This window comes from Engystomops pustulosus, chromosome 8, assembly GCF_040894005.1.
Source record: "Engystomops pustulosus chromosome 8, aEngPut4.maternal, whole genome shotgun sequence".
Classification (NCBI taxonomy): Eukaryota; Metazoa; Chordata; class Amphibia; order Anura; family Leptodactylidae; genus Engystomops; species Engystomops pustulosus.
Genome location: NC_092418.1, coordinates 95,054,122 through 95,078,218, shown reverse-complemented (window position 1 = coordinate 95,078,218; position 24,097 = coordinate 95,054,122). Strand labels below are relative to the sequence as shown.

Sequence of the window (24,097 nt, the reverse complement as noted above, 5' to 3'; positions counted from 1 at the left end):
GGATAAAAGCGAGGCATATAAGCAAAATCTCCTCCCTGCAGCTGAAAAAGCACAGCAAACTCTCAGACAGATTACAGAGAGAAAGCTGCTGGAAAATTAAAATAAGTGAGAAACAGTGTTGATCCTCATATAAACACTTTGGATTACTGATTACTGCAAAGCTTGTTATAAGTGAGATATGCTTAATTCCTATATTAGTTTTTAATATGTGTTTTATTTCCATTTTCTCTCTTTTTAAAAACAGAAGAACATAAATTTCTATCCAATAAATAATGGACAACAATGGGACCCCTTTTGTCTGTAGTAAAATCTGTTGGGAACCCATAATGCATAATAAATCTTGATCCATGCAGACATGGATATGAACATCCTTAGCTGTGAATGATCTTTAGCTGTTTCATTCTGCAAACATAGGTACATAAGATGCATCTCAAGGACAATGGTGGATTTCTATATAAGCGAAATGGGTGGGTGCCCAGGGTATGAGGCTTTTGGGAGGCCCACGGCTGCCTAAACTGGCCTCCATGTTGATGACTGAAGGAAGGAGTCTGCGCCAGGGTTAGATGCTCAAAAGTGTGAGTTTGCCCCCCTCTAATCCCCTGCCTTATCTTCATGAGTCCTCACCGCGTAGCTGAGTCATGGGAGAGGGTGATGGCAGTGAGTGGTGGGCTGGACCACCCCTTCAGGGACCCCTGAAGAAGCTGCAGTTCGCAGCGGAACGCGTGGGGCCACCAGTCCCGAGTTCTCACTCCCATCTCACACCACACGGTAATTATTTGTTGGGCGCAGTGCCTCGTGGGACCTTGTCACTAACATTTTGCTTATCCAGCATCAGGGGATCATTCTGCACAATTGTGCTTCATCCCATTCATACCATGGCTGGATTTCATATAGGCTGAGTTTTTCAGCTATCTCCCGCGCACCAACGCCCTATTGATGCTATCACATGTTTATTTCATTTCATCTCATTGATTTGAGCTGTGAGTTGGTGTTGTGAGACTTGGGTTCGGATCACCCGACATTATCAGGTGTCGGGCTCCGTTTGATTATGCATTTGATGGGTGCACTGGGGTGCATTCCTTTTTAAATGGTTTTATTTCTATATTGTCTTGCTGATGTTGTCTTTTTGTCCATCTTGTTAAATAAAGGGATTTTGCTACTCTACACATGTTCTTTTGTCCTTCTTATATAGATTTGTTTGCATGTGTGTAGCCCTAGACTGGGTGTAATTTACAAGTACAAATCCCAATTCTGTTTACATAAGTAACCTGATTGGACTTGATTAGGAAAGGCACACACCTATATAAGACATCACAACTCACAGTGCACATCGGAGCATATGAGAATCATAAGGTCTAAGGAACGTCAGAGACAGAATTGTGGCAAGATCTGTCCAAGATTACAAAATAATTTCTACACAACTCAAGGTTCCTAAGAGCACAGTTGTCTCCATAATCCTTAAATGGAAGAAGTTTGTGATGACCACAACTCTTCCTTGACCTGGCTTTACAACCATAATAAGCAATTGCGGGAGAAGAGCCTTGGTATGAGAGGAAAAGAAGAACCCCAAGATCACTGTGGCTGAGCTCTAGAGATGCAGTAGGGAGATGGGAGAAAGTTCCACAAAGTCAATTATCACTCCAGGCTCCACCAGTCGGAGCTTTATAGCAGAGTGTGCCGACGTAAACCTCTCCTCAGTGCAAGACATATGAAAGCAACATACAGAGTGCAAAACACATGAAGGACTTCCAGACTATGAGAAATGAGATTCTCTGGTCTGATGAGACAAATATTGAACTTTTTGGTGTTAATTCTAAGCACTATGTTTGGAGAAAACCAGGCACCGCTCATCACCTGCTAAATACAATCCAAGCAGTGACACACGGTGGTGGCAACATCATACTATGGGGGCAGGGATGGGACCACTGGTTGCAATTGAAGGAAAGATGAATGAGGTCAAGTACAGAGAGATCCTGGATGCCAACGTCTTTCTAATTTTGGCTCTGTACATTACTACAATGAATTTTGAACAAAACAATTCAGATGCAGCTGAAGTTCAGACTTTCTGCTTTAATTTAGTGGGTTGAACAAAATGATGGCATAAGAATGTGAGGAACTAAAGCGATTTTTAAACACAATTCCTTAATTAAAGGGGCTCTAAATTAATTGGACACGTTAAATAATTGCAAATAAAATGTCACTACTTGGTTGAATGACTGCCTGAAGTCTTGAACTCATGGACACCACCAGACATTGCTGTGGTTCCTCCGCTGGCTTATACAGCAGGGGTTTCCATTTGTTGTTTCTTTGTGGTCTTTCTGTCTGTAATTTAGTCTTTAACAAGTGAAATGTGGCTCATTTGGGGTGAGATCAGGGACTGACTAGGCCATTCAAGAATCTGCCATTTCTTTGTGTTAATAAACTCCTGGGTTGCTTTGGCTTTATGTTTTGGGCCATTGTCCATCTGTAATATGAAACTGAGACCAATCAGTTTGGCTGGATATGAGCGCACAGTAAGTCTCTGATACCTCAGAAGTCATCCGGCTGCTTCTGTTGTGTGTCACATCATCAATAACCACTAGTGACCCAGAGCCACTGTTAGACATGCCCCAACCATCTACCACCTCCGCCATGTGCATACACATGATGTCTACGTTTTGGATTATGAGCTGATCAGCGGCTTCACCATACTTTTTTTTCTTTCCATCACTCTGGTAGAGGTTGATCTCGGTTTCCTCTGTCCAAAGAATGTTCTTCCAGAACCATGCTGCTTTTTTAGATTTTTTAAATTCCAATCTAGCCTTTTATTCTTGATGCTTGCATGGTTTGCAGTGAACCCTCTGTATTTTCTTTCATGCAGTCTTCTCGTTACGGTAGATTTGGATATTGATATATATTGTCTACATGCTCTGGTGAGTGCTGGTGACTTGGCTGTTGTGAAAGGTTTCTCTTGACAATGCAAATTATTCTGTTGTCTTCAGCGGGTATCCAGGTCTGTAGATTTTGCCACTGCTAATGTTGTAACAATTTCTCAGATTTTTTTTTTTCTGTTTTCGTAACTTAATGATGGCTTCTTCCACTTGCATGGAGAGCTTCTTTAACCGCATGTTTTCTTCACAGCTAAATTTTCCAAATGGAAGCACCACACCTCAAATCAACTCCAGGGCTTTTATTGCCATAACTGAGAATAAAATAATGAAGGAATTGCCGACACCTGTTTTTGAACCAATTGTCCAAACTTTTGGTCCCTTTAAAAACGGGATGGGATGTGTGTGAGGGGGGGGGGGGGGGCTGAGTGGCACATGTGAGGGGGCTAAAACTCCTAAACCCTTCATCCAATTTTAATGTGGATGCCCTCAAATTAAAGATGAAAGTCTGGACTTTATGTCCATTGTATTATTATAACTATATTTTGAATAAGTTTCAGTAAACAGGTACAGAAAAAGCTAATGAGTGTCCAAATATTTATGGACCTGTATATTTTGATCCATATTACATTTATGTTAATTTAAACCGACTCTGTTAGCCCCCGGGGTTAAATTTAGACTAAACATATGGCACAGTGTTGTAGATGATGTGTCATGCATTGTAAGCAAGTCACTTGCAATTTGTTCATTTTTGATTCAATGCAAATTAGAGAATTTAAGTGCAGCAGGGGAGTGGCCATGAGGTTCGGTGCACCCACTTTTGTCCAGTTTCACCATTCAGCATCTCAGTATTGATTTACAATGCCCTTCCCCTCCTCCTCTCCTCCTAAACTGAAATGCGCTGAAATGCTTATTTGCATATGAATAAAATTAAGATTTCTCTGCACTCAGACAACACATTTTCCAGAGAATCATATGGTTGTATCTTTCTTACCATGAATGCAGGTTATATGGGGCCTAGGAGCTGAAACAGAAGCTGTCACAAGATTTTACCCCATGAAACCACTATCCCCCACAGGTAGGGTATGAATTGTCCTTTCTAAAAATCCCTCTTTAATGTGAAATCTAAAAAAAAAAAACCACCTCTTCTGCCTAGAAGAAAAATCTCCTCTAAAGTCATGTGAAAAGGAGAAGAGAAGAGGCATATTTAGCATGAGATGAGTCAAGTTAAGAGGCTGCATGGGCAGCGTCACTTCAGATGCTTCTATCTTGGTTCTATCCAGTACGTAACTCTGCGTTTGTTGGCATATCAACGATAAGTATCTCATCTTTCAGAACTAGAAAAGCTTGCAGTTGAAAAATAGGATGGAACTGGAACTTTATCTGCATCTCTCATTTCCAACTGTGGGGCATATTTATCAGGGCTCCTGCACCACGTTGTAGCACTTTAGATTATTTGCCCCAATCTGTCACCTTCACACCAGTGGGACTCGAGGGGGGGCGCGGGCAGCCGAGTGGAGGGCGCGGCCGGGAATGGGCAGGCGCGGGGTGTTACTTTCCCCATGCCTGCGGACTCGCTGCTGCCAGGAACTTTTCACTTGTGATAAGTTGCCGGCTGCGTTTATTTGTACGCCAGGCCAAGTAAATGCTGCGCAGGACCCTGCCCGATACATCAAGAGGCTGAAGGCTCATTATGTATCGAGCTGTGAAAATGCAGCAGCGGGTCTACCACGAGCGCCGGCATATGATAAATATTCCCCTATGTCTTTAATTGCCTGCATCACCGGTTCTGTAGGTCACAGAACCACAATCTGATATGAAATATGAGATTATTATCTTTAAAATGAAACCAAGCATGTTTCTTTATCCGAACCCGAACATCTAGCTGAAATCCGGGTCCGGGGACCTGTTTGGCATGAACCCAGGTACTGGTCCACTGCTTGCTAATCTGTACCAAAAGTGTATTGTTTCCATAAAACTGCCCTTGATCTCAGAATCCTAAACACTTCGCCAAGGACTAGCACAGCTTGGCCTAGGTATGTCAGCACAATGAAGAAATGTGATGAACAGGCTTCCCATTTCAATGCAAATTAGGCCTTTATTAGATGTGCTGCAAGTGGCTCTGTTCAATAATAGACGCCTGCACTTCTTCAATTGTGCCAGCTCAGCAGAGAGCATTGTGCAGAGTCAGAGCTTCCACCCTGTAAACTGTACACTGAACCCTCTGATACTGCAGCACTGGCAGCTTGTTCAACCAATGGATCAATGTGTGTTCTCTCATGATCGCTGGAGAATTAAAACACGGTTTGCAATTATTTGCCCTTTGCTCGGCGAAAACCGAAAATTCATTTACTTTGTCAATTGACACAACCAGTTCTTTTACGCTGAGCCAAAATTGAAACATAAAAATTGGACACATAAATGAAAGAAAATAAATATAGAAATCTAATAGAAATCCAAAATATTCTTGTTTACTTTTTTTCTTGTTTGGAGCCCTGTCTAAGAGGTCATAGACTTCCTATAATTCCCTGAGGAGAAATTATGCGAAAAATTCCCACTTTACAATCTTTATCCATTCAGGTGAACAATTTCCATAAATTTTCACGGGAAGAAAAAAAAGTAGAACATAAAATCATAAAATATGGATTTTTAAGGAACATAATAGCTAATGCAGATTTTAGCAGACGAGGTAAAATAATCCGTCATTGTCTGAGGTCAAATCAAACCAAAAAGTTTGTCTTTCCTACATTTCTTACCATCAAAGAACATAAAACGACTTATCTTTTCATTACTTTTTCTATTTTTTGGAATAAGCGAATCCCTCGTCTTGTTTCTATGCCAACCTTTCAAGTATCTAGATACATTTTCACACTTTGAAGCTGGAGATGACATCTAGCCCAATCCTGACCTATAATGAAACTGATCTGATCTCAACCCAATTTCATCCTGAGAATTGTCAAGGTACATTGCAAAGGTTACGTTACACATCTCTAAGAGACAAAAATCACACAAAATATTTATTTTGTCAGGTATAGATATTCATTAAAACAAGAACTTACCAAGTTTCCAACGGTGAGAACTTCATTAAATTGGTCTGTGATGGGATAATGTTCCATTGCCATGAATAATGTGTTTAAAACGATGCAGATAGTAATGGCGAGGTCGACAAATGGGTCCATGACTATTATATTGAGGACGTGCTTTATTTTCAGCCATGCGTCACAGCAGTCCCATATCAAATATGTGTTGGCAAATTTGTTCCAACATGGCGGACATTTTTGTCTGGATTCTTCCAACTCTGCCATATAAATAGAAAAGGACAAAATAAAATTCTGTAACAATGGACCTATGTTAATAATATAGTTATAAAACATAGGAACTGGTGTCCAATTATGATCGTGTAGTCATCACTCGATAACCTAAGGAATATATAAAAGGATAGACCCCTGATGCACGGCAGTAGCCATAGGGTGTGAAGAGGGAGATGTTGTACTTTGGCCTGGATACCTAAGAGGGCTCAAAGACCCCTCTGCAACATAAGAAGGCCACAGCAATATTAAAGGTATTCATCTGTTAAGCTCAGAACATTATGGCAATGTCTTGTTTAACTGTAATCCTTTAAAGGGGTTGTCCCTATTGGATAAAACTTATCCAAAAACATCTCAATGATCTATGCTGCATGATGTCTATTTAAGTTAATGAACAACAATGTGGTACAAAGTCATTCTAAATAGACCAGCTCTCAGTTCTAGTGCCCCAGCAAGCACTGGACCACCAACACTGTTATCTGGGCTGGAAGTAGCACCTTTGATGGGACCTGCTGAAATTGTATAGTAGGCTCCAATGTGACATTTTTAATGGCACTGGGGTTCAACCGGTGCCACCACTTTGCGACTGGGAGGTAGAGCAGAGTCAGCTTTTCTTTTGTTACCAATGCCCTGGTCTACATGCCCAACTTGTAGAATTTGGTAGAACTGGCTGACTATATGGTGTCTAAGCATGTCAAAGGAAGCATTAGGCAAGTTGAAGAAAAGAGAAGCCACCACTAAAGCTGTCAAGAAGTGGCGTTCCCTCCTCTTCCCATTGACAACTCTTGCCCACTTTATCGAATTATCAGGCATACTATTCAAATAAGTTATCATCCAAATGAATTCTCTATGACATGTTTAGCCACAGTTTACCAAGGTCCACGTGTTCAATGGAGGGAGAGCTGAGAAAAATTGGTGTTCTGAATAACGTCAGGAACATCACTCATTGGACCATTAAAGCTGTACACAGAAAGTGACAGAGTTTTGTAAGGCCAGCACTATAATGTGCCTACAGCATTCACAATCTAGCCTCTCTGTGTCTACCCTGCGTAACTCAATGTGAGTGACAACGGGCTTCTGTCAGCAGATCTTCACGACAAACAAAGCAGAGATAGACAACCAGTTATAAAAAGATGAGTGTAAAATTGTTTTTGTGGAGCAAAATAAAGATGATTGAGTCATAAATGTCATGAAAACATAAGAATAATGTAATATTGACGCCAATCGGTACTTCACTACTTATACATTATAGGGCACTTTGTCTAGTTTAGGAACAATGGTGGAGATTTATAGTATACATTTTACTGAAGTTTTTTAAGACAATGACAAAGGCCAAGGTAGGTTCCATAAAGCTGTCCATGTGAGTTTATTGTGTTTTTAACAACCTTAATAAAGAAGAAGTCTAAGGATATCAGTTTGCGCTGCAGGTGAAGTTCTTTCTTCCATAAAGATGTATTGTTTTAGTTGCGAGTTTAGGCAAGGGTTAAGATTTTGCTCCCATACTTGTAACTGTTGCCGAATCTCTACCCCAAATGGTATGTTTTTGAAAAGTGGGTATGTTGCAAGAGGACCTGTCACCCAAATAATGTCTCTTGGAGCTGCTTACTAAAGTAAGCAGGTCCCTACCCCTACCCCAGTGATAGCAGTGTTAGATTGCTAGCTTTATCGGAACATACTGATAAGGCTATAAGCTCTCAGAACACTGGACCAAGCTTACAGCGGTCCGGCAAATTCATGAGGGGCCAGTCATCGCTAGCATATGGTGTGGGAGGGGCGGTCTTGGGGAGAAGCAGAGGGGAACGGAGTGCCTCGGACCACTGTAAGCTTGGACAGCTATGTAGTGCAGTGTCTGCTAGCTTTATCGGCATGTTCCAATAAAGCTAGCAAAATAACACTGATATTACTGGGGTAGGGCGAGGGAGCTGCTTTCTTTAGTCAGCATCTCCTAGAGACAATATTTTGGTGACAGGTCCTGTTTAACCCTAGACATCTCCTAAACATACCTTTATGGTTGCATACAGTCCTGGCTTTATAACGAGTAAGAACTTGTTCCAGAAGAAATTGCTTATCTCCTGGACCACTAATCTGCCCTGTCCTCTGTTTGGCACTGCCCTGGCCCTCTCTCACCACTCAATGCTTCCTACTGTAATCATAGGGTGCACAACACAGTCCGTCTGTTTGTGTGACCAAGTGATGCCAAAGAATTCACCAACCCCATGACTACATCAGGAGCCATGTAGTGATGAGAGCATCTGGGTGGAGCAGAGCAGTTAGAGGAGGGAGAAGGAGTGACAGAGTGATGCCCCTGGAGATAGATCAATGCCCGGGGTGTGCAAACCAGCTCATTTACATACATTTTTAAAGTTAATTTTCTTTTTAAATATAACAACATCAAGGTATGTTTGAAAGAACCCTGAAGGATATCTTTAGTGGGGATAGCTCTATATAGCTGGGGAGATGGTAGACTTCCTCGAATTAATTAACCACATGTCTGCATGTAGAAGAGAAACCAAATCTACTGTCATTTCTGTGGAGGTGATAGCCACCAAGGGATGTTCTCATCAGAAGTGACCCCGTACAAAAGATTTAGTGAGGCTGTGTCCAACAGGGAATTTTTGCAGGGGAAATGTGAATATACAGAAGTGAATGAGACACTTAAAGGGAACCTGTCATCGTAAGGTCATTTTTACATAACAGGTTCCAATCGCTTCGAACATGTTGATTTCAAATATACTTTTGTCGTCCATCTGAATAATTCCAATGATTTTTAATTGCATCTTTTTTGCTCCCTGCCAGTAGTGTTTGGTGAGTCCCAGTGGGGAGCAAATGAGAATTGCTTGCAGCCGGTTGCTGATGTAAGCGTGGGGAGGAAGGGGAGAGGCTGAGGTATAAGGAGGAGAAATTGAGAAGAAAACGACTTGTGCCTCACCTTCCATCGTATTGGTGAGATTGCTGGCTATGCTCAGAGCTCGTTGTCTTAGTATAGGATCCTCCAACAAGTCCATGGAAACATGATAGGAACTTAATCTTCTTTTCCTAAAATCGTTGTCTGTGTTTGTACCCTAAAAATAAAACCATAAAGTTACAAGAGAAGATTTTGGGGTCAGGGGAATTCTATCTATTGTGCTATCATGCATCAAGCAACTTAATATAGCTAATCTGCAACCTCAAATAAAAGTTATTAAAATATAATTGGCTTCTATTTCAGCAGTTGCATCACTTATTGCATGCGCTAGCATTTTCTTATCTATTTTTTTAATTTTAATTTTTATCCTATAGTGCTGCATTTTATAGCTGTTTGTGAAATAAAATAAGGCATGGTGCAGTTTTACTTGCCAAACAATAGAAAAAAATGGTAAAAAATTACAAAAGGAAATATATTATAAATCAATGGGAACCTTCAACTTTCGTAGCGATTATTTATCTTCCTGTAAAACTTCATCCTATTAATACATGAGGTTCAATGTGACCTTGAATCAATGACATTCAGGTCCTAATAAATTCACTGTCACCAGTATCTGGTATGTTATATAAAGCTATAGATTTCAGGAATAATTTTTCTTGATTATCGTGACACTACCTTTCCCGCAGTTGAAGGGGTGACAGTGATGGACATATAGAGAACACTCCTTTTCATCAAAGAACAAGCAATATGATGTGGAATTCTCCTTAGTTTCCTACACTATGGTTTGATGTTAGGAAAACAAATAAAAACTTGTAACAAAAAATGTAACTGGGTTAAGGAGAATTGTTTCATAATACGGGCATCATGAGTCAACCATCTCTGAGAGAGCAGAGCCTGTGCATGGCTCTCACCGTCTCCCTTTTGATCCCAACATGAGTAATACTGGAGGACCTTGAAAGATGTCAGAAGCATGTGACTGATCACATGCCTCCTGCATCACTGCATAGAGCCAAGGGATGGGGCCAATGGCAGGGACTGGGTATGAAGTATGTATTGTAGCAGAGTTGTGTATATTATCACAGAGCTGTGTGGGGGTGGATGATGTAGCTGTTTGGCTGTGTGAGTGTCAATGATGACCAAGCAGAGCATGTGTTGTGTTTGTTTGTTAGTGATAGTATTGCAGGGAAGTGACTTAAACAAGTGATCAGAGGAATGTTTGTTCAAGTCCAAGTATAAGAAAGTGAAAAAAAAGGTCAAATCATTTTTACAATAAATAAATAAAGTAAAAGTCCATAAAGTAATTAGTTCTTACGGGAAATCTTGCTCTGAAATATGAGTACTTTGGATTATGAGTAAGAATTTTCTCGGTATTCTTGTGAAATCTTGTTTAGGTAAGAGAGCTTTGGATTGAAGTAGAGATGAGGGTCCCCGAACGGCATCCTCCACTTGGCAGGTACGTCTACGCTGAACATGTTGCTTGATGGTCTGCAGAGCAGCCAATCAGGCAGCTTAAGTCCCTAGCTACTAAGCATGACTGTGATTGGCCAGGTGTGACCACAAAGTGTCAACCTAGCCAATCACAGCCATGCCCAGTTGCTAGGGTTGTAAAGATGACTCATTTGCTGCTCTTATAAGGCGAAGCTGCTGACTGGAAGCCACCGAACCTAGAGTTCAGGTCAACTCATCTTTACTTACAAGCACATTCCAGGAACGAATTATACATTGTATAATTGACTTGTCAGGAAATGGCATGGATTTGCTCCTTAAACTTGTTGTCAAGATACGTTAAACAATGGCTAGACCTCTATTTTTCCTGAATATAAAGTAAAGTAGCAACTATTTTCCCTGTGACTTAGATTTGATTAATTGAGAAAACTAGTTACTAGTTAAATACGGAAGAAGGGGAGAGTAGTTCATTCTTAAAGAGGACATTCCACCTCTACTTGCATCTTTGTTTAGTAAATAATCTAAATTTCTGAAAAACAACTAATCCTAAGGATATCTTCTTATAGTTCTATGTTATGCCATTCCACTGTTATTTCTTCTCTAAATATTTGCATAAATTGACAACTAGGTGCTACCAGTTGGGAGTATTTCCCTGCACAGGCTGACGCTGCAATTGCTGACCATGTAGAGTTTCATCCCTATGACACAGAAAATGGCCATACTCCCATAGTGATTGAAATATTATGTACATAAATTAGATGAATACCAAGGAAACCCCCCAAAAAGAGCTTTAAGAAACTATTAGCAAGGATTCTTGGGGGAAGCTACAAGTTGTTTTCAGTTAAAGGGGTTGTCGTTACCAGAGGCTCATACTTACCTCCCTTCTACCGGTCTCCATCTCTGTATGTACATAGAGACTGCAGAGGTGGCGTCATATGGATGGCACATGACTGCTGCAGCCTCTCCCCAGGCCTCAGAGCACCATACCACTCACTATTGCTGGTCTCCATATATACACAGAGACCAGCAGCGACATGAGCTGTGGTGCTGCAACAGAGGACGATAGGTTTCTTATCTTTTAATATTTAGCCTTTCCTGCTGCTGGCCACAACTTTTTTGTATGCCAGACAACCTCTTTTATTTGTTTTTTAAATACACCAAAAAAAAAAAAATCTTTTCTTCCGTTGAACTGGACTCAACTGTGTTTTACGATTGATTTTAGTGAGCCCTATTTATGCATCACTTCACTGAGGAATTGATGACTTGCCAATTTGTCTCCCCTGTAAGAACACTTACAAGGACCTTCACAATCAACAAAAAGAACCTTTGATGTACTTAACTAGATGTTCCGTTTAGAAGTCCTCTACACCTTAATCATTTTACATTGGCTTGGCAGAACAGCTTGACTTTCACAGCAAAGCAGCCATTTTAAACAAGTCTTCAAGCTCCAGCCTATATACTTATTTAGAGAAGGTCAAGTTCTTTAGGGTAAAATGTAATGAAAATCTGTATGATTGCATACAACTTTCCTAAAGAAACAAAATAGAATCCAACTCCAATATTCCAATACTTAAAGGAATAAGTTTACTTAAGCTATACTATACTATATTGTCCTTCGAGTAAATTTGCCCAAAACCGTAAATTTTATAAATAATCATGAACCTGTGCAGATGTCATTTGTGCAGTTGTGATAATAGATAAAAATTGTATAATGTGAGGTCACATCCTCTTTACAATATGCCATGTTCATTTTATTTCCTCTATTATGTGTGTTCTCACTATTCACATCTGAGTCTGACTCTCAGTACAGAGACTCCATAACAGATTCCATCACTATTTATGGAAAACAATAGCCCTGCAAACGGCCTAATTACCAACATCACAGATGGTAAAATGGAAATGCTTAAGTCCTGCCCCTGGACTGAGCATGTAGTGCTCATGCCCATCCCTAAGTGTCCACTTTAAGGAAGGGTTATGCCAAGTCTCCCGATTCAAGGACAGGGGAATGCCCAAATTTGATGGGATTGTCTCTGAGAATTTGGAAATGACTTAGAAAATTGGGAAGAGTAGTCAAGCATGCATGTAGAGTCATTGCTTGGTCACCAAGACTGGGCACTATCCATATATCACTACGATCTGAAGGAAAGGACTGTCATAAAACCTCAAAAGCTTACCTTTCTCATACGTTTCCAGCACTGACCAGTCTTTCTCATCTATTTGCATTCTCTGGACAAAGTTAGCAGTGACATCCCATTCAAGACAGGACACCACTACAGCCAATGATATGCCTTCAATGTTGACCTTAGCACAAACTCTTAGGCCTGTGATTGGCTGCAGCAGTGACCTGTCATGGACGAGGCTACAATTTCGACTGCAGTCTAGAATTTTAAACAGACAGGAAAGACTATTCAATGTTTAAAACAGAGGAAGGTTTATGTTATCTCCTCCATGTTAAAAATAAGGTTGCGCAATAAAGGTACACCCCCCCTTCCTATGTTATTAACCTAGGAACAGCCCTATACATTTGGCTGTGGCTGAAACTGCAGCCCAAAGTAACTGGATCACCATACTGACTATCAAGGGTCCTCCAAGGCAAAATTTTAATCATGGACATTAATATTATGGCCTCAGGAATTTCCTGAATCCTAAAGACATAACCAGAGAGGTTATATGTATTTTACTCAACAATACATGTCTGTACTTAAGTGGCACTCAGTAGTGATGTGTATAAAAACCTTGTAAGATGAATATAGGATTAGAGTATAATAAAGACTAAAGATAGATCAAATATGCAGTTATTAAATTATAGGCCTTGCAAAAAGCAGTCACATTCAAAGCTTGACCAACCAAATTATTTGTTCCTGATGGAAGCACTCTACAAAGGCTACCATGCCTTAACTATTTGAAACTTCCTTACATTGTCATCAGAAGCTGGTTTATCTATTATCACCTCTGGCAGTAGTAGTCCAGCAGGCGATGTTGGAGCAGATGGTCCTCCGAACAGAGAGACCACTCCATTGCAGTCTACGGTGCTGTGCATCTTGCCATTCACTGGAAGCACTGGTAGGGTTCTTGATGCCTTGCTGGCTTGACTAAAGTTACTTCCCCGTCTTTGTCTGTGAGGTACAAACAAGGATCCTCGTCTACTCTCATTGTCTTCGAATGTGCTGTGTTCATCATCTGCAAAGTCGTTTTCTGATGCCACATCTTTCCCACGGCCAAGGAACATGCTGAACATGCTGGTCCTGCTGTTGCGCCTTGGAGTGACATCATTGCGGATGTCCAGCAGAGACTTTAAAAAAATAAAAGTAACATTAGAAATTATATTTTTACAGCATGGCTAACCCAATTTCTAAGTAGAGCAGCTCCAACAAAAGTCACAATTATTTTACTCACAAGCACAACAATCAAGTCCCAAATATAAACTATACCGTAGATAATTTTACAAACCTAAAGCACCTCTTAAAAAACTTTGCATAAGTTGGCATTCCAATGTGTACAGACTTGTAAGTGCTCTCTCTGTATTTATTGTCTATGAATTTGTATTCCTCTCTGGGTTTGTGATGAGACCTAGCAGCTGTGACTCACTACTCTCTCTCCCTACACCATAGATTCTATGTAATCTGACACCTTAATGAGCTTCTGTAAAGTATATAGTACTAGCTAGATGGAATACAGTAAGGAAGATTGAGGATAATACAAGGCAACGTAACTGGAGAAAAGGACACTTTGCTATACTGTACATTACAAATCTCCATTTTCTGACTTGCAAATTTAATGCAAAGCTTTTTTAAAAGTTAAAATTTACATATATATTGAGACGCCGGCATGTCCAGCGCTACGGGCAGCTAATTATACCCTCACCACTTCCCTCTCCCACGCTGGGAGCATGGGAGAGCGAGTCAACGTCATGTGAGAGGCGCAAATTCATGCCTCTTGCATGATGTCACCTCCCAGTATGCATAATTAGCTTCTCAGAGTGCCGGAAATCTTGTCCCAGCACTCCACGCTGCTAATTATACGTTTATTTTCTAGATGATCCTGGCATGTCAAGACTAGCGAGGGACAGCACCAGAATTAAGATAAAGAGGAGCGGAGGTGAGTATTAGTCTAGTTTTTTTTGTGTTTATGGAGTGGTTGATTTCCTATAAAGCAACTTACAAAATCTCACACTGCTACCAGTGTACCTTCCGTTTAGAAATTCTAAGATATTACTATAACCATAACTGATTTATTGAGCCATTCACAGTTTCACAGGGTTTAATCTTTGAGACAAGCATATGCTACTATATAACTTTTTGTTAATAGAGCTACAATTATCACAAAATTATGTAATTTTTTGAGTAACACATCCAGCTTGTTTTATTTAAGAAGTTTGATGCACCTAGTGCTAAACGTCACTGGTCTAGACTTTGATCATTGTGAATTAAATCTAAATGTAATATCTACTGTATAAAATGTGTTCTATTAAAGGGGTTTTCCCACGAACTAAAGTTAGGCCCTATCCACGGGATCAGTGCTGAGACCCCCACAGATCACGAGAACGGCGGTTCGTCGGACTAATGGAGCAGACAACCGTGCATGATCGTTCTGCTCCATTCATCTCTATGGAACTGAAGGAGATCGATGAGCGCGGCGCTTGGAAATTTCCGTCAGCTCCATAAAGATTAATGGAGCAGAATGGTTTTGCGCGGACGGCTGCTCCATTAGTCTAGCAGAGCGATGAGGGGTCAGACACATTCTCGCGATCCATGGGGGTCTCAGCACTGAGACCCCCACTGATCAGAAAGTTATAAGTTTAGTTAGTGGGAAAACCCCTTTAAATCTTAATAATACTTTTCAAGTCAAAACATACCTCGTGGGGTGATGAGGTCTTTGTCAATCTGATTCCATCATAGAGGAATTTTTTCAGGTTGCTTTCAGATGTAGATTTATGAAATTTCTCATCGTCACCCTTTTCATCGCCATCCCCTTTCTCTTTTTGACGTTTCTTTCTTCTGTTTCGCCTTTCTTTGGCACTTTTCGAGCTTAACTTGGTGCTTTTAGAGCTCAACTTTGAAGCCGCTGATGAACTTTCAGAGAGTCCACCATAACCGGTTCCACCACTAAACTCTCTAGAGCCTAGGGCTGCTTCATGGGCTGCTATTGCTGCTGCCTAAAAGGGGACAATAATGTAAATGGTAAGATTGCATTGATGGATACTTTGGAGAAATTGTAGTGGTGCAGTTAACTGTAACAACCATTAACAAAAACCTAGAATGACTGATTTCTATTATTGCATAAGATTTGAGAAATCTCCAATGATGTCTGCACATCATATAGAGCAGGTTTTCCCCGAATACAGAAATCAATAAAGCATTAAAAGACCATTACAGTAACCGATACTTGCAATGGAATCAATACATATACCTCTTCTTAGTCGATAAAGCAAGGCTATGTGAATGCATGAGGTTTTTTAAGTGACAAGGGTAGTAAACAAGTCAATATATAGTACTACATCGGTAACTTGAGGGAACGTCTCATCTAAGATCATCTCAGCTCAACTTTTGTTTTCTATTTTAAAAATTGAAGGTATGTGGTAGATGTTTTTTTGGACAACAACAATTTTTGGACAAAAACAAGTTACTGCATCTGTAACTTGAGAGAACTTCTCATCTAAGACCATCTCAGACCAAAGCTGTGTGGTGGATGTTTTTTGGACAACAACAAGTTTTTCAAATTCAATTATTTCCAAAGATTCATAAGTAGAGATATGCGAACCCAAAATTTACGTTCAGGTTCAGGTTCCTGCTTGACCCAGACATATTGCTAGATTGGTGGCCAAATAGCCAATCTGGCAAATTCACGTCCCAAATTATTAACTATGGCTTTAATTGGCCTGGGGACACAAATTTCAGTCCAAACATAAAGTTGCATTATAGTTCTGCATTAACAGAAACTCCCTACGTCCTGCACATAGGTAATCTTTATAGAACAAAAATCCAGACACAATTTTTGTATTTGTATTTTCAAAATTTTGGGTTGTTATGGGAACAATGATTAACAAAAAAGCTTAATTGCAGACATCTTTGATACCTTTAATCAAAACAGAGAACAGCTAAAGTTCATGAAATTAGCAGGATCCAGAGAGCTTCCCCAGAGGTCACAGTGAACACAAGAGTCCATCACTATTTAGGTGCCGCTTGTAATTTGGATGATCTTAAGTTGGGGACTTCATATATTTGGAATTTTAAAATCTCAATGTCTTCCTTAAACTGATTGTGAATCATTACCTGAATGTCTTCTTGATGTTTTCTCAGCTGCTCCATCATTAGCTGGAATTCAGCTTCCTTCTGCTCGGCTTCTTCCAGAGTTGCCTGGTTCTGCTCTTCATAAGCCATGGCAACAACAGCCAGGATCAAGTTCACCAAATAGAAGGAACCCAAGAAGATCACCAATACGAAGAAGATCATGTAGGTTTTTCCAGCAGCTCGAAGGGTCTATAAAAAGATAAATGACAGACTAAGGATTCTAGTTTTTCTAACTTGTTCTCTATTGTCATGCATAGCCCCCTGCTACTTTCCACATCCTGATGTACACATTCAAGAAATACTAAATTGTCTTCTCATTCAGGCATTTTCGGTCTGCCTTGAGACACCACAAAATAGTAAGAGAGGTGGGACCCACACAATGTCGATATTGAAGTTTGGAAAGGTCATCATGCTGAATTTTGAGAAACCTCTTTAAGTCCCGCTCCCGACATGACATAGCCGCAGACAATGAGCCCCACCGTTGCCAGTGGCTAACTTGCCATTATGTACAGAACTGTTAAAGTGAAAGAGATTTCACACAAACTGATCCATATGCTGCAAAAAATACCAGTTATGCACATTGACCCGTGGTTTCCAACTCGCATTAAGTCAATTTATGCTGCAAGTTATCCCAGAAGCTTTGCAACACAGCCTTATATTGGTGTTGAAAATTGCTATAATCTATCCTGAATATTATGCAATATTATTAACCCATTAAGGACCTGGCCATTTTCATTCCTTGTGTTTCCATTTTTCACTCCCAGTCTTTAAAAATTTATTACATTTAATTTTTTCCATGTACAGAGTTGTATGAGGGCTTATTTTCTGTGTAACAAATTTTACCTATTAGTGACAATATCTAATATTCTATGCCATGTACTAGGAAGCAGGGAAAACATTCTGAATGTGATGAAATTAAAAAAAAAAAACGCATTTGAGCCATTTTTTGGTGGACACTGTTTTTATGGCTTTCAGTGTGCACTCCAAATTACACCTGCTCTTTATTCTTTGGTTTGTTATGACCACTGGGGTTCCAAATTTATATAGGTTTTAATAAACTATAATTTATTAAAACCTTTCTTACAAACATTTTTTTTCATTGTGCCTTATTTTGAGGCTAATAACATTTTCACACTTTAGTTGACGGGGCTGTATGAATTTTTAATCTCTTTTTATTTACAGTTTAATGTGTTTCTAAAATAACATCAAAAGTGGCAATTCTGACACCTTTTGCCACAATTTACAGGATTCACCAGCGTTTTATATTTTGATTGGACCTTTGGAATGCAGAAATATCTTAACATGTTTATGATTTTAATTGTGTATTTATTTTTATACGAATTCTAGGGAAAGGGGAGTGATTAAAATTTTCACTTTTTAAAAAATATTTTTAAATATTTAAGGTCCCTTAGTGTGTTTGAACACTAGGGAGTCTGATTGCTCAAGCAATATATTGCAACACAACTGTATCACAATATTTTAATGTATTGTACTTATACTATTAAAGATTGTTGATTGGCAACCATATGAGCCTCCCAGCTGTAATTGTAACCAATTGGCAACTCCTGATGATGTAATAGGGGTTAATGATTACTAGCAATATGGTTGCACCCATGTTGTGATTGGGCAATAATCGGCTTTGACCGCAGCAACTAACAGGTTAACTGCCACAACTCTTACCAGCAATTAATATTTTATACAACAGACATCTGCCCTGTAAGGACAGGACATACCAGTGAACCTTCTTTGTAAAGCCTTAACCTCTTGAAGACATATATGTACTATGTGCAGTTCTTAAGAATTTAATAGCCACTGCTTACCAGTTGGTAAAGATTCTCCCAGAAGTCTTGTGTCATCAGTCGAAATAGAGAAAGGAAGGCCCAACTAAAAGTATCAAAGCTTGTGTAGCCATAATTTGGGTTCCTTCCAGTTTTCATACATACAAAACCCTTTGGACATTGGCTATAAAGAAAAAAACATGTACATAGCAAATATTACATAACATTTCTAATTATAAATTATAATACATCATATAATATATCTTGGTCAAAGCAAATACAAGAAAATATATATAAAATTAGTTGATATGAATGTAACTAACAATCTATTAAGGATTTTGAATTGTATTTGGTGTTACTTACCCTGCATCTGTACTGTTGCCACAAAGAAGGGCATCCCTCTGCCCAGGCAAAAAGTAAAAATTTCCTGTTTGGTAAAAAAATAAAAAGCAAACGTCTATATTGTAGCAACTTTGATTCACATCTATTGTTTTCTTAATATTTTTGAATCATACAAACTACAATTTACAATTTATGGCAAGAAAAAGTTTGCAGTTTTTTGATTTAGTTAAATCTTATTTTTTCATGGCAAAGGCTGTTTTCAGGACCTTTTATATATTTTTTTATACTGATAACCTACAATCAGAAACAGAATGTGATTATTGGGTGCACCAATTAGTTGTTGTGACACTCTTGTTAAGCAAGAGAAGAGTTGCAGTTCTCCAGTAAGGCTCCTATACAATGGATGGAACCCTCTGTTTTTTTGCGGGATCAGACTTCCTCAATCACATACTGATGAGCATTTCTAAAGATCGCTTATTTGTAGAGATGAGAAAATCGATTTGTGGGTTCCTATATTGGCTATTAATCTGACATTTTTTCAGACACCAAATAGAATCTGAATCTTTAACAATTCACTTTCAATGAACTTTTAAGATGGTGGAGGGAAAAAAATAATAATAAAAAATGAGATGAGCTTTTTTTTTAATTTTTAGAGGGGGTTATGTACCAATTTCTTGGACAATTGGAGCAACATTAGTTCAGACCGTAAAGATTCAAAATCTTTAAAAAAATTAGGAAAAACTTCTTCACAGGGAATCTTTGATAATTTGCTTATCTCTAGTTATTAGTATGAAAAAAGTATAAAGGGCCAGAAACCCCTTCATTGTTATTCAAGAGCATTGAACATTTTGTACTCATAGGTATTTGGCTTAAAAACTATTTGACTTAATTGTACTGTCTCATTAAGTGAAGGATATCTTTCTAATCAAAACATATTTGGAGAAATATATTACGACAGGTGTTTTGAATGTCAGTATTAAAGGGGTTATCCGGGTTTAAAAAAATTCTTATGGCCGGGCTGGGGAGGGCTATTTAAACACAATAAACATGTACTTACCTCCTCCGGTGCTGCCGATGTCCCGCGCCGCGGCCGGTCTTCTCTGTGCGCCGGTTTCATTACAAGTGCGCACAGAGAGCTTCCGGCCAGCCGGATGCTCCCATGCGACACCATCTCCCAGCGCTTACAACGCTGAGAGATAGGGACGAATGAAAGGAGCCGGCCACATCTGGAAGCTCCCTGTGCGCGGCTTCCGTGCCCCTGTAAACAAACAGGGGCACGGATTGAAGGGACCGCGGTGCGGGACATCAGCGGCGCCGGACGAGGTAAGTACATGTTTATTATGTTTAACTAGCCCTCCCCAGCCCGGCCCTAGGTAATTTTTAAAACCCGGATAACCCCTTTAATATCCGCCTTGCCGGCATACGGCACACTGGAATGAATCACTGCCATGTCAAACCTGTTTGGGCCAGGTCTGAGTCAGTGGAGATTTCAGCTTATGTCGTTATGGTTTTCTGTTGTTCACACCCCCCCCCCTGTCCCATTCCCGCCCACTCTCCACCCTACCACGCCCGAAGTGGCAGGAGTGGCAGAAAAGCTTTCAAAACAGGCCTGCATTGTATTTAAGCTAAACTCCACTGGAACACCTTATGGAGTTGTGAACATCTTTTACCATTTAGGAAGTAGCACGGTCAACACTGAGCATTACCAGATCTTCCTCAACTCATTTAGAAATACAAAGTAGGGCACTGTGCGGGTACAGCAGCAGTTAAGGAATCAGTGTGCAGTGTTCAGGGTTTGAACTACTGTAACTCACATTCCTTTTTTTCCCTGTCTTTTTTTTGTAATGTAAATCCTGAGAAACCAATAGTTTACTAAAACAGACATGTTGAAAATTTATAGGATCATAGTTTTAATGCATTGAGTAAATTCATTGGGGCACATTTACTTTTTCCACCGGATTTTACCATTTTGACACACACTTACATGCACCAGGAATAGCATGGTGAACTCCGGCGGACCTCGGCGCAGCAGCAACACCTGGTGGACATTGGGCGCACGACCGAAGTGAATCGCCGGAAGACCCGAATCCTTGTTGGAGAACGCGCAGCTGGATCGCGACAGGACCGGGTAAGTAAATTAGCCCCATTGGGTCGAAGAGTTGTCACAATTTTCTGGTGGGTCAATCCACCAGTCTACTTATGGAACGAATCTCTGAGGACCTCAGCACATATCCTTTGTATTTACAGTAGAATAGAAACTTTTTCCATTTTTTAAAAATAAAATCACAATTTTTTCGGTAAGCAATGAGCTATCCTAGGTTAGAAAACACATACTTACTTTCATTCTTGATGTATTCATCTTTGTCAAACGGATTAAGTGTTATATTTATATAAGAACCATTCATGCCAGCAGTAGCATTAAAGTAAGAGGTAATATTTGCTTCATATTCTGGGGGCCACCTAACACACTTATTTCTTAAGTGTCCCATAAAAAGTTGCAATCCTATTAGTGCAAAAACACTCAGACAAAACACTGTGAGGATCATCACATCTGAAAGCTTCTTCACAGATTGAATCAGGGCTCCCACAATGGTCTTTAGGCCTAGAAAAACAATCCGATGGTTATTATTGTATGCTACATCGGAACAATACGATGAAACATGAGACCTATAATCAAATCTCAATTCCATGCAACAGCCTAAAAAAACTTTAATGTATGTGAAGTAGTGGAAAATGATGGAAACTCAGCGGGTGAAAGAGATAGCAGTAGTCGTATGGATGATGTGAAAGGTGAATGAAGAATGATGGATAATGAACTTTTAATAAGAATAGAAAAACAAACAAAAATAAAACACTTGTTTTATAGGAAAACAAGTCATTTTTCACTTCATGCTATAGGTGAAGTCTAACATAGGCATATAGTTTGAATAAGTGCTGCAATCTAGACAATACATATGCTGACAATTTTATAACATACTGTACGGGTTTTGAGAAGATTCAAGTTTCGGGCAAGAGGATCGTCAATGATTTTCATGATCGTATATTATAAAACTGTGTTCAATCTATAAATGTCAAAATTTTTATAATTTATTTTTAAAGTAACTCCCATGCAATGCCCATGCGTAACTACCATGTTCACATTTTCTTAAATTTAAAAAAAATGTAATTTGTTGCTACAAATTATTTCAAATTTTGCATTAAACTTGAACAATTTTTAATCTTATTTCAACATGTCATCATAACACATAGCATTGTTTGGGATGAAGAGAACGTTTTATGACATAAACAACCATAAAGACATTCACATATAGGGTTAGGTGGATGTGAAACATAAAAAAACGAAAAGTAACATAACAAACATCACGCAGGCTGGGTATATTGCGATGCCCCATGCAAAAAATTTTTGTTAAACTCTAAGGCTGATTTAAAAAAAAAAATAAATCAAAAGCTTAACATGTCACCAAAAAAGCACAAGATCATTTGGAAACCAAGCATTTGCCAAAGAGATTTGTGCTTTTCGTACTCATTCTCTATCTTAAACCGCAATGCAAGCAACAAGGCTTTATGCTCAAAATGTGAATATAGTTAGATGAAGTAAAAAAATGTAATCAGCCTAGGTGTTTAACCTGTCTCTCACCTGGAATGACTGAAATTGTTTTCAATGCTCGGAGAACTCTGAATGTTCTCAATGCTGAGACATTGCCCAGGTCCACAAACTCTGTCACATATCTGCAATAGGGGAGTTCACACACAAACACAATGACAGACACAAAGAAACAGTTGGATGTACAAGGGGCCTAACACCTCACACCAATTACTTCTTACCTGGAATTACAGAAATAGTTTTCAAAGCTCTTAATACTCTGAAAGTTCGAAGAGCTGAAACATTGCCTAGGTTTACAAATTCTGTTACATACCTGTAGGATTAAATCAGAGTTATTCAGGATATTTACTTAGGTCTCTCTATAAGACCTTTTATTTGGTTTAATTCTATCGACTATCGGAAGACTGTGGGCGTCGGTGTTTACACCATAAACAGCTCACAGAACTTGAAGGCCAATCAAAAATTTATTGGGTGGGAAAAAGTGGGAGGTATTAATCAGATAGATGGAATTAAATATTTTGTATGTTTATTAGAAGTGGGGGGATTGTGGGCGTTAGAATTGCGTTCATACGTAGTTCACATAATGGGATGGGCAATCAAAAAGTTACTGGGGAAAACTTTTGGGTTATGTCTTTTGTATAATGTCTTTCCTGGTCTATAATGATCTGCATTTCACGTAAGGTGAACCCAGTTAAAAGCAGAATATATTCAGGGTTTTTATATTTTCTACGTTTAGTAATGTTTTAATTAATAGACAGATAAAATTTTTGTTATTTGACTTATAGAAATTCATAGATTTAATTGAACTTTCTACTGAAAATATATCATGATTTCATCATATATGAAAAAATCTCATTGACTATTTTTATGGCTTATCTTTTGTTTTTAACATTTACTTTTAACGATTCTTTAGGTGAAGGCTTTTTTTAAAAAATGTTGCATACATATATTCTAAATATTTATTGATGAGTACTTCTAAAAATTAGAGTTTTATGGATCTAGGGTTAGGTCTTATAACTCAAACTTATTCAGAACTGCATTAAAATCCTACTGGTTCTAAGAGCAAATCAACAGTGTCTCAAAAACATCTTATAATGTGGCTAAACCGTAATAAAACAGCATTTGTCATACTTGCATTCACTAATTGTAGGCATGAAATGAAATAAGTAAAGCTAGGCTAGCACATCCCTAAGGGGTACCTACTCTCCCTAAATAAACCCTACTATTCTGCTCTCTAATCCAGGTAGCAGAAAAGATTTCTTGGTGTTCCTTCCTTGCTGATATAATTGATATAATTAGGGATGAGCGGACTTGGTAAGGTTCAGTTTGGGTTTGGATGCCAAAGCCAAATGTTCACCCCCACTTATAACACCTGTGATTAGTGCTGAAATCACAGGGACCGACGATCCTCAGGAAAATGGCAGCTTTGCCAGTGTCATTTAAAGAGTTAAGAACAATTGGTGCCAACACTGATCAAAGGTGATAACGACTGGGGGTTAGCCAGAACACCAACCCTGCAAAGTTTGGCACAGACACGAACATTGTTGGTTTGGGTCC

General features: G+C 39.2%; 1 protein-coding gene across 6 annotated transcripts in view; it reads right to left on the bottom strand.

Annotated features, from left to right (window-relative positions):
* The window catches only part of LOC140075677 (sodium channel protein type 2 subunit alpha-like), a 114,804-nt gene that overhangs the window by 44,594 nt on the left and 46,113 nt on the right, over positions 1 to 24,097 (bottom strand). For 2 of the 6 annotated variants that reach the window (XM_072121842.1, XM_072121840.1), the window contains exons 6-14: positions 22,762 to 22,853; positions 21,275 to 21,538; positions 18,958 to 19,021; positions 18,637 to 18,778; positions 16,799 to 17,005; positions 15,382 to 15,681; positions 13,444 to 13,818; positions 9,105 to 9,237; positions 5,927 to 6,165 (exon numbers count right to left, since the gene is read on the bottom strand). In XM_072121842.1, coding sequence (XP_071977943.1) covers positions 5,927 to 6,165; positions 9,105 to 9,237; positions 13,444 to 13,818; positions 15,382 to 15,681; positions 16,799 to 17,005; positions 18,637 to 18,778; positions 18,958 to 19,021; positions 21,275 to 21,538; positions 22,762 to 22,853 — 1,816 coding nt within the window. Of the gene's footprint in view, positions 1 to 5,926; positions 6,166 to 9,104; positions 9,238 to 13,443; positions 13,819 to 15,381; positions 15,682 to 16,798; positions 17,006 to 18,636; positions 18,779 to 18,957; positions 19,022 to 21,274; positions 21,539 to 22,573; positions 22,666 to 22,761; positions 22,854 to 24,097 lie in introns of all 6 variants that reach the window. The other 4 variants (XM_072121839.1, XM_072121841.1, XM_072121844.1 and 1 more) reach the window with 3 other exon arrangements.